General features: G+C 47.0%; 1 protein-coding gene across 1 annotated transcript; it reads right to left on the minus strand.

The window, feature by feature from the left end:
• Window positions 1–11,505: 11,505 nt before the first annotated feature.
• KCNE5 (potassium voltage-gated channel subfamily E regulatory subunit 5) lies at window positions 11,506–12,964 on the minus strand. The gene has a single exon (XM_043571675.1). The coding sequence runs from the start codon at window positions 12,826–12,828 to the stop codon at window positions 12,415–12,417; it is 414 nt and encodes a 137-aa protein (XP_043427610.1). The 5' UTR covers window positions 12,829–12,964; the 3' UTR covers window positions 11,506–12,414.
• Between the last annotated feature and the right edge of the window lie 724 nt (window positions 12,965–13,688).

A 13,688-nucleotide genomic window follows, 5' to 3' on the forward strand; every position in this document is an offset into this window, starting at 1 on the left:
AGCTAAATCACTTACTCAAGGTCCCTCAGCAAGTGGCAGGACAGGAGTCTGATCTGTCTGCATGATCCAAGATGCTGCACCGACTCCTTCCAAAGCTTTATCATTCACTTTATTTCCAAGACTCTCAAAAGAAGTGTGTACCCTAGGTGCCTTCTGTTCCTACTGCCAAATCACTCCTTAACACTGTTCCCCACTGACCAGCCATCTGGAATGTGATCAGTGACAATCGTCAGCAAATCCAATGGCTCTTTCACAGCCCTTCAGTTGCAATATATCTGCAGGATCAGACACTCCCTCCTTAAAACTCTCCTCTCCTTTGGCCTCTGAGATTTCCCCCCATTTTCCTGTTACCTACCTGATCTCTTCTTCTCTGTCTCCTTCAGTGGATTCCACTTACACCTTCCCCTTCCCCCCATAGATGCAGGTTTTCCTTAAGGCTCTGTCCTCAGCCTTGCCCCTACCCTCCTGGATTCAAGTATTATCCCTCTGTAGATGGAATGGCCTCTGAGAGAGGCAGCACAGCAGAATGGCACCGACCCTAAAGTCAGTATGCATGAGTTCCAGTCTCCTCTCTGTCACATGCTAATAATTCTGTGGCCCTGTGTGCTCCTCTGTAAAATGAGGATTACTTGAGATCCGGTACGCAGTGCATTAGTCCAGTGCCTGACAAGTAGTAAGCCTCATGCAAATGTTTGCTATTATATAGTCTGGGCCCCCAGGCTCTAACTCCCACCTGTACTCCGGATCCACTGCAACTGGGTGCATTATATCTCCACCCTGAAGGTCGCTAAGAAACTCACCATGTCCACAATTGCCTCCATGTCTCCTTCATTTCTACCCGTGCAAGTTCCCACTTTTTATTTAGTCATCTCTGTTGGGGATTGCCACTGTCCCAATCAGTATGCCATCCAAACCATCCTTTCCATTTCCCCATCGATATTCCATTGATTACACAGCTCTGCCAGTTCTTCCTTTTCAGATTCTCCCATCTGGGCTATGTAAATGTTCTGAAATTGATCATGGTGATGGTTGAACACCATGAAGGGAATAAATGCTGCTGAATTGCACACTTTAAAACAGATGAAATGGTAGATTCTCTTTCATGTGTATTTTACCACAGTAAATATATATATATATATATATATATATCCACTTCCACAGCTACCACCATAGTCCGGGCCACTGGAATACCACTCGAGCCTCGTAAGTGGTCTTGGATGTTTCTACTTTTGCCTACCTCCAAAGGCACTGATCCCGTAGATATGAGGGTGGATCCTCGGAACATGCGCTATTAAGAAGCACCCCACGGTGTGCTTCCTTAAGGTTTAGGAATCTCTGCCCACAGGATGAAGATCATACTGCTTAGTCTGGCAAGATCCTTCATGTTTTCCTATAGTTGCTGTATATTGTGACCGAGGGTGCTAATAGGCCATGAACTACAGAGTAGGGATTAAGAAAACCCCCTGAACTTCAAGGAAAAAGAAAGCAAGAGGGAGAGAGAGAGGAAAGAAGGAAAGAGATAGCTCTGGATTTCAATCTTAGTTCAAATCCCAGTTCCCCCATTTACTAGCCATATGACCCAAAGGAAGTTGCTTAATGTGTCTGTTCACCAGTCTCCTTCTCTGCTGTTTTTGTAAAAACTAGTACTATGCTACTGTGAACTATGCTACTATGGCTGTGGAGATTGAATTAGGCAACATATGCCAAGTGCTTAGTGTTTGCAATACTTTAGTGTAAAAAAAAAAGTAATGGGTTTTCAGCTTAGGAAAAAAAAAGAAATGATGCATGTTAAAGACATAGTTTTTCAATAATAATTAGAGTTGTTTTCTCGGTACTTAGCCCAGTGTGTGGTCCATATTGAGAGCTAAGTACATTTTTTGGGGTGTTGTTGTAATTGTTAAAATCATTATAGTTGCGGCTAGGATCAAGCACATGGTCAGAGAGCTTAACCTTGGCAAGGTGAAGGAGCATGTCTTCCTGAGAGTCGGAAGAGCTTGAGATGGCTGTGTGCAGATGGGTCAGATGGAAGCTGAAGAAGCTTCTGTCATTTGGCCTCAATCTTTTCAGTAATGAAGGAGGTGAAGTCATCTCCTGAGAATGAGGGGGAGGGCTGGGGCTGGGGGCTTGAGGAGAGGGCAGGAAGTTTGGAGCAGCTGCTGTAGGGAATGTGATAGGGAGTCAGCAAGCGAGGAATGAACGGATTGTTGAACAGCCAGAGGGGCCAGCTTAGGGTAGAGAGCATGCATTGGCAGTGAACCCAATGAGTAGAGTTTCTCCAACAAGCCAACCATGGAAACAGTCACCTTCAAGGGGTCACCCAGGGCTGCAGATTGGAAAGGCAGGAATCATACAAAAGTCAGGGTGGTGAAAGATTCTAGGGTGGGCACAGAAGTAGTGGAAATGTCCATGAACCTGGGCTGAAAAAGAAGGCTCACTTATTCATTCAACAGATATTTAACTACCACATAATATGTAAATATCATGCAAGTCTCTGGCATGGGAGATGTTGTAAAAACCAGACACAAAATCCCTGCATTCAACATATATCCACACAAAGACTTGCACACAAATGTTCATAGAAGCTTAGTTCATTCATTTCAAAAAACTGGAAAGAACCTGATATCCTTCAACAGGTGAATGGAAAAACAAACTTTGCCCTACAATTACTGAGTAATAAGGAGAAACAAACTATTAATACATGCAACAACATAAGTGAGTGTATAAATCAGGAAGCTGAGTAAAGGAAATGCATACTGCATGATTACATTCATATAAAATTCTAGAAAATGCAAATTAGTCAATAGTGACAAAAAGCAGTTCATTGATTGGCTGGACCAGTAGGAAGGAGGCACAAAGAATCAAGGGAAATTTTTGGTGGTGATGGATAGGTTCTGTTTGTTAACTTGATTTTGGTGATGATTTTACCGGTGTATATGTATGTCAAAATCAATCACATTATATATTTTAAGTGTGTGTACTTTTTAATGTTAGTTATACTCCTCCAAAGTTATAAAAATACTCAAAAATTTTTATAATTGGCCTGAAAAAAATCCCTGCCTTCATGTAACCTGCAGCCTAAATGGGAGAGACTGATAATAAACTAGTAAGTAAACAAACATGGTATTTTTAGACAGTGCTTCATACTGTGAGGTTAAAATAAACAAGGTAATGGGATAGAGAATAGGGTGGGGGCTGGGAGAAAGGAGCAACTATAGATAGGATGGTTAAGGAAGGCCTCTGGGGAAATGGCATTTGAGCTGAGACTTGAATGATGAGAAGGAAACAGCCATGAGAAGATATGGAGGAAGAACATTCCGTGCAGAGAAACAGCACATGCAAAGTCTCCGAGGCAGGAATGAGCTTGATGTGTCCAAGGAACAGCAAAAAGATTACTGTAACTTGAGTTTAGTGAGCAAGATGGAAGGGTATCAGGAGATAAGGTTTAGAGAAGTCTTGTATACTATGGGAAGGAGTTGGGATTGTATTCTAATTGTGTGGGTAGGCCAATGGAGGGCCTTAGGTAGAGATGAGACACGATCCACTTTGTGCTTTAATACTGCTCTGGCTGTTGAGTGAAGAACTAACTGCAGGGGGTCAAGGGTAAAGGCAAGAAGACCACTTAGAAAGTGTTATACTAATCCAGGTAAGAAACAATGTGGGTGTAGACTAGGGTGGTAGAAGTGGAGATCATGAGAAGTGGTTACATGCAGAATTCATTTGGGAAGTACAGATGAAAGGACTTAGATCCTAAATTGAATGTGGAAGGGTGAGGGAAAATACAGAATCAGTATGACTCCTGTTTTAACCTAAGCAACTGGATAAATAATGGTAGTACCATTTACCAAAGCAAAGCAAAACAAAACAAAACAAAACAAAAAACAACGGGGAAGATTAATACAGCAAAGCCATAGACCACCAGGAACAAATCTGTAGTTGAACAAATTTGGTTTATGACTCATGGCAACAAGGGAGGATTCATACCACAGGGAACCCTGGGTGTCTCAGTAAGAGGTGTTAGAAAACACTTATTATTGGATTGGAGCTTATCTTAGGTGACTTGGGGGAAGGTCCAAGGAAGTGAGGGTTTTCTCTGGATTGGATGCTATTCGGAAGGGACGGTAATTCTGTGACTGGGTATCTTGATAATACTTATCTAGAATGAAGGAAGACTGAAGCTAGAAGGGGGAGAGAAGTATCAGCCACTCAAATTAGGTGGGAAAGGAGGATGTTTGGTATTTGTGAGTTTCACCACAACCTTGTTTTTGTCTGTACCTAGATAACACCACACAGTGGTCTTGTTTTGTCTCACTTCATCATGATTGCAGAGACATGTCTTGTCATTAAACTAATCTGATGTTGGCATTCTGGGAGATGTTTCATGTCCAACATGAGAATAACATGGCCAACCTATGAGCATCAGGCTAGCTTCTAAGCAATGACCAGTTACCAACAAATTTGGGTGGGGGGAGGGATTCAAAAAAACTCTGATTTGGATATGTTAACTTTGAGACAAGTTTGGACGCCCAAGTAGAGATGTTAAGTAGGCAGTCTGATATGCAAGTCCAGAGCTCAGAGTAGGGGATTCAGGAGTTAAAAAAATATATATTTGGGGATCAACATTGTTAAGATGGTATTTATATACGAAGAAGATATTTTGCATGTTGGAACTAGTCAACATCACCAAGGGAGAGAGAATAGATGGAGAAGAGAAGAGGTCCCAGGATAGAACCCCGGGCAATTCAACAGCAGCAGGAAGCAGCAAAAGAGACTAAGAAGAAAATGACTGGTGAAGAAGGAGGCAAACCAAGAGATTGAGGAGTTAAGAAGTCAAAAGAAAGGTTCAAGAAATGAGCATTAAATACTGCTGAGTAGGGGCACCTGGGTGGCTCAGCTGGTTCAGCCTCCGACTCTGGATCTCAGCTCAGGTTTGATCTCTGGGTCATGAGTTCAAGCTACGAATTGGGCTCCATACTGGGTGTGGCGTCTACTTTAAAAAAATGCTGCTGAGTAGTCATAGAAATGAGAACTGGGAATTGGCAACATGCCGGTCATTAGTGACCATGACAAAGCCGTTTCGTTGCTGCAGTGTACGTGACAACCTGCTGCAGTGGATTGGGGCAAGATTGGAAGCTACCATTACCGAACCTTTACCATGAACCAGACACTATGTATGCTACACAATCTCCACCACAACCCCGGGAGGTAGGTGTTATTTCTTACATCCATTTTACAGAGGGGGGAAAGGAGGCTCAGAGAAGGTTAAGCAACGTTCCTCATGCTACCCAGGTAGTCTGGCTCTAGAGCCCATGTCGTATGCACTACACTATTCTGCATTAGTGGATGATGGAGAATGTGAAAAGGTGGGAGCTTTTGAACTGACCAGTCCTTGAACTTGCTACAGGGAAAGCCCATACTTCTGAGGGATGGTGCCAGTTACTTGGGGCATGAGATGGAGACTAACCCAGCTGATTCCAGAGCAACCTGCTCCAAGTAGGACTTCTCATTTGTCTATGGCCAGAGTTGGGGACAGATGTATAGAAAAGATGGCATGAAAATGATAGGAATTCCATCCTTACAAGCCCTCAGGGACTCTGTCCTACTATTTCTTCCATCATTCTTTTCAAACATTCCTTTCCAGTGTCCTGTTTGTTAAGTTAGCCTTCCAATAGACAGAGGTCTAACTTGGGAGCAGGCCAAGGGCTTCTCTCCCTTTCTGCCCATCCCAGTTACTCCTATCCCCATCCCACCCTCCACCCTAGGAAATTCCCATGGAAATTCAGGTGCCCTTCTAGATGGCTGAAGGTTGAATCTTCCAAATACCTCCAGAAGTAGTGGGGATAAATTAAAAAAAAGCCAAAGTGCTGTTCTTGAGCTTACGACAATTGTGGGACTGCCAGAGAGGCCTTACCTATCTCAGATTTGGGAGTCTAGGACAAGCCCCTTTTCATACCTTTCACCCTCACAAGTGTCTGAAAGCCACCATTAATGATGCATTTCCCCCTTTTTTCATGGCAACTTGGAAATGGTCAGCTGCTTCAAGATGAAGTTGAACATCCCTTTCCCAGACCCTGGCTGCCAGGAACTCAAGTTGACAATGAACACAAACTTCCTACATTGTATGAGAAGTGCATGCCCGCTGACAATCTGGGTGGAGAATGGAAGGGTTACATGGTCCTAATCAGTGGTAGGGATGACAAACGAGGTTTCCCCATAAAGCAGGGTGTCTAACCCCATGGCCATGTCCATCCGCTACTGGGAAAAGGGCATCCCTTTTACACACCAAGGAGGACTGGAGGAAGAAGGCACAAATCTACGTGGGGTTGAATCGTGGGTGCTAATCTCAGCATTCTCATCTTGGTTATTATAAAAATAAAAGGAGGAGACGGATATTCCTGGACTCACTGATACTACTGTGCCTCATTGCCAGGGGCTCCACAAATCTAGCAGAATCCACAAACTTTTAAATCTAAAGAAGATAATGGTCCACCAATATGTTGTAAGAAAGCCCCTAAACAAAGAAGCTACAAACCCTAGGACTGAAATGTGCAAAATGTGCAAGATTTAACGTTTTGGGACCTCACATGTCCTACAACACAGATGTCACTATACTACTCTGAAGAGACAGCATACTTAGCAGGGGAAGGAAGAGGCCACAGAATATACTAAGCTTTTGGCCAAGGGAATGAAAGAGGCTAAAGAAAAATGCCAGGAACAGATTGCCAAGATATGGGGGCTATCCTCTCAGAGAGCTCCTTCCCCTGAGATTGGGGCCAGTCGAAATGGAGATTTTCTAAGAGTAACAAATAAGATCAGACCTCAAAACAGATGATTCTTGGGGCACTTGGGTGGCTCAGTTGGTTAGGTGTCTGGCTCTTGATTTCGGCTCAGGTCATGATCTCATGGTGATTTGTGGGTTCGAGCCCCATGTCAGGCTCTGTGCTGACAGCACAGAGCCTACGTGGGATTTTCTCTTTCTCCCTCTCATTCTCTCTCTCTGCCCCTCCCCACCTTGTGCTCTCTCTCTTTCTCTCTCTCAAAATAAATAAGCATTTAAAAATAGATGATTCTTTGGATCATCACTGAGATGAATAGCAGATTAGACGTAAATGAATATCATTAGCCCTTGGCAGCAGGGAAGGAACAGTTTTGGAGGACTGGAATGACAAGTGATGATGACACTTGGAACAGGAAGGGACAATATAAGATAAATACCAGTCCCATAGTTTTGCCAAGGGCTGGTCCTGACCACAGTGCCCCCAGAGGAGCTGTGCGTGAGAAAAGGAGTGAAATTAGCGTGCCTCTTGTCTCCATTCTTTCTCTTCCAGGCCTGCTGGAGCTGCAACCCCTCCCTGCTAGATCACACTGAGATCCTAGAAGAGCCAAAGGGAGGCCCCCTGTTTCCTCAGGGACCTGAGGTATTTTCATGAATGGACATCTTGTGGGTCAGGTATGTGGGAATTCAGCAAATTCACAGTGGAAGCCACCTAGTGGCTCCCTACTGACCACCCTAGTCTTCCCCAGGGTTCTGAGAGCATCTGGCAGTAAGAGGAGGATGTGACTTGAGACGCCGTGGGAAGTACCGTATAGCCCTCCCCCAAGCACCTTCTGCAACACACATAAACATTTCAAGATATTGCCCTTTTCCGATTTCACCAAAATCCACAACTAGGGATTCTTTCCTTGGGCTTCACCTTTATCTTGTCCTGAGTGATCTATTATAAAATCTTTTTTTAATGTCTACTTATTTTGAGAGAGACGCAGAGAGAGTGCAAGAGCAGGGGAAGGACAGAGAGAAGAGAGAGAGAGAATCCCAAGCAGGCTCTGCACTGTCAGCATGGAGCCTGGTGGGGGCTTGAACCCATGAACTGGGAAATAATGACCTGAGCCGAAGTCGGACGCTTACTGGACTGAGCCACTCAGGTGCCCCTACCTTATGTATATTTTACCACAATTTTTAAAAAATGTAACTGAGGTATCTCCCTGTCTGCTCTGAGTGTATTCTCTTCAGAGGAAGAGGCCCAGGCCACAGTTTTTACCAAGACCCTGCCCTCCATCAAAACACAGCTGATTGAGGGACTGGTGGGGTCACCTAGGACCTAAGTGTGCAAAGTTCAGTGTCTCGGTATGCCATGTGTCCTGCAACATGAATATGGGTGTACTATTCTGAAGAAACAGTGTACTAAGAAAAATAAGGAAGAGGCTAAAGAAAGAATATGCCAAACATTTGGCCAAGAGAAAGAGGTCATAGACAAACACCAGGGACAGATTGCCAAAAGACAGAGGCTGCATTCTCTGAGAGCTTGGTATGCCTCATGTACTATGCTCTGAGGTCTAGCACAGAAGGAAGAGTTGCTTTAATCACTTTGTCTTCCTGCATAGGCTGTAGGTTGTGGTAAGTAACAATAGGGGTTGAAAAGTGACTTCTCATCCAGCTTCTTCTCCCAAAGCCACTTTGATAGGTGATTCAAGTTCACCTAGGGTTGGCCATTGACCACCATAACCCATTCACCCTGGTGGTCCTCAGTCATGCTCCCTTACCTTCATAGAACATTCTAGATTGCTCTTCCTCCTAGCTCCCTCATGAAGCCTGTGATTCCTTCCCCTCCTTCTCTTCTCTTCTGCCCTCTTTCAGTCCTTGACCTGTTGTCTTCGAAGTCTACATTCCAGTCTTGGTGGAACCCTGAAAATACACAGTATTAATTGTCGTATTTTTTTTTAAAGAGGGCACTGTGGGCCTATGAGTAAAGGGAATGAATAGGATGGGGAGACAGTTATGCACAGATCCCTAGTCATCCAAGATTCTGAGAATGGGGGAGATCAGCTCAGAAATCTAGGAACCAGTGGCCAAGTCCCTACAATCCTCTTCTTTAAGCAATAAGAGCAGACTGTACATGGTGGAGCATTTTCTCTCCCCTGCCCCACCTTCCACCCACACAACTATCCAAAGGCACTGCCCCAAGGAAGGAAAGGGAAAATATAAACTTAACGCCTTATGCTTCGATAGCTGTTATAGGTCTAGCTTTTTCCCATACATGATCTTACTTGATCCTCAAATCCCCACAGCTGTGGAGACAGGCCCAGGAAGGTTAAGCAGCTCTTTCTGAGAAACGAAGCCATCTAATTGGCAAAGCCAGGGCTGGACCTCAGTCCTTCTGATTCTGGTCCTGTGCTCTCCACCACACTGTGGGGCATTTGCTTTAGCCGTCAGGCAAGATAGTTTGGAAAGCTGCCCAGTCCCTTTTCTCTTTGCTGGTACAAATCATGTGCAGATGCTTGCTTTCCAAAAGAGATGGCAAATTGAAAAGGAGAAGATGGTAACTACAAACTAATGAAAGACCCCATTTATATCCCTGTAGAAAAGTCAATCAGTAGACAACACAGAACTATGTGCATAATGGAAGAAAAGTTTCTGTTTATTTTTGTGCTGTCAATGAGCACTTCCAGACATTGGAACTCAAAACATCTCCTAGTCGTGCTCTGTTGGAAGCCTCGAGCTACAGTTAAGGAAGCATGGGTCTTTTTCTTCATTATTGTTATGGAGCAACGATCTGACCTGACCTAAAACAGGATCTGCTTACACAGAAGAAATAGACTTGCCAGGTGGGTTGATAAAAGAACTCACTCCAATTTATTAGAATCACATTCAAGAGAAGGCTAACATTTTCCCAACTTGTACAGTCAGCTCAGGCTATTCAGGTTGTCCTTTCTGCCAAGCCCTGGTTGTCCTTTCTTCTATCTTTTGCCGACCACAATATGATCCTTTCCATGCTGTTGACACCCCCATTAGCCGGTAGAGATTCGAGTGCCCAGGCTTCTGGAAAACTTTACTCTCTGGGACACAGTCTCAACCCTGAATGTATTTGGAAAAAGTGACTGGACAGTAGAGCAAATCGCTCTCCCTGGGCCAGGTCACTTTTCTCACTGGGAGAGTTCTGTCACTCCTCTTGCTACGTGTTCTTCACAGGTACTGTAATCATCATTTAAAAAAATAATATTTTTAAAAACAGAAATATTTTTGCAGTGGGATTTGTTTGCCCACAGCTGGCAATTAATGTTAATTATGGGCATCGTCCCAGTGGTTCCCAGCTTTCTTTATATATAAATCTTGGCAAGATGTTTAATGTCTATGAAAAATGGTACCGATTTGTCAACACCTAACCAGTGATTACGCTGCATTGTCAGAACAACCTTGTGTCCCCATTTATGCAAGAAAAATGACGGTCATGGTTGTACTTGAAATACATGGCTGGGGATTGTTCCTCTCACATGCCCCTAGCATAGCTGGGTATCTGTGCCCTCCCTGTACATCCCACCCTGGCCGCCATGATGGCTCTCACAGCATCCCCTCTCTTCTTGTCATTGTCTTGGACTTCTGCCTAACCCCTGGCCCCCACCTGCACAGCCTTAACGCTGAAACAAAACTAGAGATCAGCCAATTGGGCAACGCCAATCTATCTTCAAGGAGTGGATCCTGAAAATGAAAGTAAGTTCATTTAACTTATTAATAGCTCCAGTAAAATACCAGATGGGCTACAAAGTCAAAACCAATGCCTTGAATGAGGTTTATGTACTATCAACTCATTTAAGTGCCCCATAATATGCTTGCCTTGCTGTCACAGAAACCAGCTGTGTTTAAACAAGTTGGCTTGATGCTAAAAGGTGATTTTTATCTGTGTTTGATGAAACCCAAACAGCCACCATCAGTATAAGCATTTAAGCCCTAAGCAGGCAAGTTCTGATCACTTCTTGAGACAAGGAGAATAAACCAATAAACATGCACCTGTAGCTTTACCCATCATTGGCTAAGATGGTTTAGTTGAAGCATTGTCCCTCTGACTTGAGATGTACACCATTTGATGGATTTTTCTCTTTTAATAAGCCACATGATTAAGACTTACAAAGGTGGAAGGGCACCTGGGTGGCTCAGTCGGTTAAGTTCCCGACTTCGGCTCAGGTCATGATCTCACCGTTTGTGAGTTCAAGCCCCGCGTTGGACTCTGTGCTGACAGCTCGGAGCCTGGAACCTGCTTCAGATTCTGTCTCCCTCTCTCTCTGCCCCTCCCCTGTTCATGCTCTGTCTCAAAAATAAACATTACATTTTTTTAAAAAAGACTTACAAAGGTGGCTTCTAAAACTTACCTTTGATAATAGTTAATAGGGATGGGTATGAAAAGACTTTTTTAAGTGTATCCTGAAAAACTAAAGTGGGAAACCCTTACTTAGCACCGTGATATTTCAAAGTGGTTCAGAATTAAAGGGAAAAAAAAAAAAGAAGAAAGCAGTTACAACTTTTGAAATAGCTGAAAAAAAATAAAACCCATTTAACCATATCAACCTTTTCTTCACCCACAATCACATCTGTGGTATTGGAATTGAATATATAGATCTAAATATTGCAACAATCCAACCCTCAAATCTAAACATCAATTTCAAAAGCATAAAAGATTCCTTTTCTGTATAGTACTGGGTCTCAAGGCTGGGATCGTTGAGAGAAGAGTCTTAGGCTATTGCTTAAACAACCTTTATTACCTGCCTCTGATATTCCCCAGGTTACAGGGGAGGGAAACATCTGAGCCTCCTGTTCCATACATGAAGCAGACAGCTGCCATGGCAACTGAATCGATACAGGGGAGGCATTTGGAGGTATGGAGGTGACACACCCAGGGACGGTTACCCACACCAGAAGATGGCCACGCTGCTAAAAATCAGGCCAGTTACTTTTGGGATGACAGCGGGATGCAAGAAAGGCATACAGTTGGGGTCATAGATCTTCCCCTCCCCTTGCAGCTTCCCTCCCCCCTTCAGTCCCCATGAAGTCCATTCTAGCCCACAGACTGGTCCTAGTGTCCTGCTAGCTCCCTGCTGCAAGAGGGAGGGAGGGGAAAGATGTCTGGGGTCTCTTCATTTTTCTTTGTCTCAGTCCCTAAGGCAACAGGAAGCTGGAACTGCCGCGGCCCGCCTGGCAGCGAGGGCAAGCCCGCTGGCTCCGTGGAGTGAGCAGTCCCTGGCAGCCGCTGGAGAAGCTTAGACGGCCCAGAGTTCTGATAGACTTCATTGCTTCACTTCAATGCCAAGTGCTGGACGTGTTGGATTCAGTTCCCAGGGGGCTGGAGCATGGTGTCAGGGCTGTCTGAAGACAAGAGAGCAGAGGCAGTTTAGTGCAGTTGGGTGTGCGGGGTAGGGGTGTAGGCATGGGGTGGCCGGGTGGGAGGGTTAAGAGGGAAAAAGCGGTCTGGAGGGTGGGTAGGGTGGTGCTCCTTCCAGGGCCTGTCAGACGAGGTCTGCGGGCCTCTCCCCGTCTGGGCCTCAGGTGAGGCGGCGCCTGGAAGGGGAGGAAAGGAGAAGGTGGGCGCCGCGCCCGGGGACGCGGGAGACCAGGAGGGCGCGCGCGCGAGAGCAAGCGGGGCCGCGCTTCTAGACCCCCTCGGCGCCCTGGGCCGGGGCGGGCGGCGCCCCGGGGCCAAGCTGGCGGCGGCCCTGGGCCGGCGAGCCGGCCGCAGTCTCGGCGTCGGCGGCGGCCCACTCGTGCGCCGCGCAGGCCTGGGCCGGCTCGTCCTTGGCCTCGACGAGCTTGCGGGAGCGGGTGTAGGCCAGGATGAGGCCCCCGGCCAGGCAGGCGTAGAAGATCATGATGAGCAGGATGTAGAGATAGGCGTCGTCGCCCTTGGCGCTGGTCGCCTCGCGGCCCACGAACGGGTCGGGCCCGACCCCCATACCCATGCTCGGGCCGGGGCCGGCGCCCAGGCCGCTGGCGTTGCCCCGGTGGTGCAGCTCGAGCAGCAGGCGGCTGAGGAGGGTGCGCAGCCGCTGGCTCTCGCTGCAGTTCATGGCTGTCGGGGAGTGACACGGCGGCTCCAGGACGCTGCTGACCTTTCCCCCCTGGGCGAGGGGAAGCGAGCGGGAGGCGGCGGCACCCGGGCTCCCGGGCAGGCAGTGGCTGGGGGCGCGGGCCGCGCGGGCCTCCTTATCCCCTCACCCCCGCCCTCCTCCCCTTCCCCACCACGCCCCCTCCGGCCCGAGGCCGCCTCTTCCCAGGCTCCGGCTGTCTCGGCGCTCTGGGGAAAGGGGACAGCTGGTGGGGGGAGGAGAAGGGGACAAGGGAGGGGGCGAGGCCCGGAGAAGCGCGGAGGGGCGGGGGCGCGGAATTCGCGAGGCCCCATGTGGCAGAGGCTGGCGGGGTGGCTTGCTGGGGCCAAGCCTGGACCCTGGGCTGCGGAAGAGAATTCCTTCCAAGTTCTGGCCACCTGCCCTGCAGGCCCGGCTTTGGCCCAGAGACAGCATCTGGCCCCCCAAGGCAAGCCATGCCCCAGGGTTCCGTCAGCTCTGCCGCAACGGGGGCAGGCCAGACGGCTCCCGCGCATCTGATGGCGCCTGCTCCCATAGACCAGGACCTTGGCCTATCTTTCCAGCCCTAATTCCGTCCCCCGCGCCCGGAGGAGCGACCGTGTTATTCTGAAGATGCTCAGGATGGATTTTGGTGACTGAAGCAGAGGACGACCCCTTGGCCTTCCAGAAAGGTTTCTGACAATATAGGAGCCTCCTTGGAAGTACCCCTGCTCTGACCTCCTATCACGTGTTTAGAGAGGCCTATACATCTTAGCATGTGACTATACGATCCATGATATGACCCTGTTTCCCTCTGGCAAGCCCTCTTCCCAGAAATGAAACCAAGCTCTTCCATTAAAAGG

Source organism: Prionailurus bengalensis, chromosome X, assembly GCF_016509475.1.
Source record: "Prionailurus bengalensis isolate Pbe53 chromosome X, Fcat_Pben_1.1_paternal_pri, whole genome shotgun sequence".
NCBI lineage: Eukaryota > Metazoa > Chordata > Mammalia > Carnivora > Felidae > Prionailurus > Prionailurus bengalensis.

Excerpts from the sequence above, each read along its gene's own strand:
- KCNE5 (XM_043571675.1), bottom strand. The coding sequence starts at position 12,828 with ATGAACTGCAGCGAGAGCCAGCGGCTGCGCACCCTCCTCAGCCGCCTG.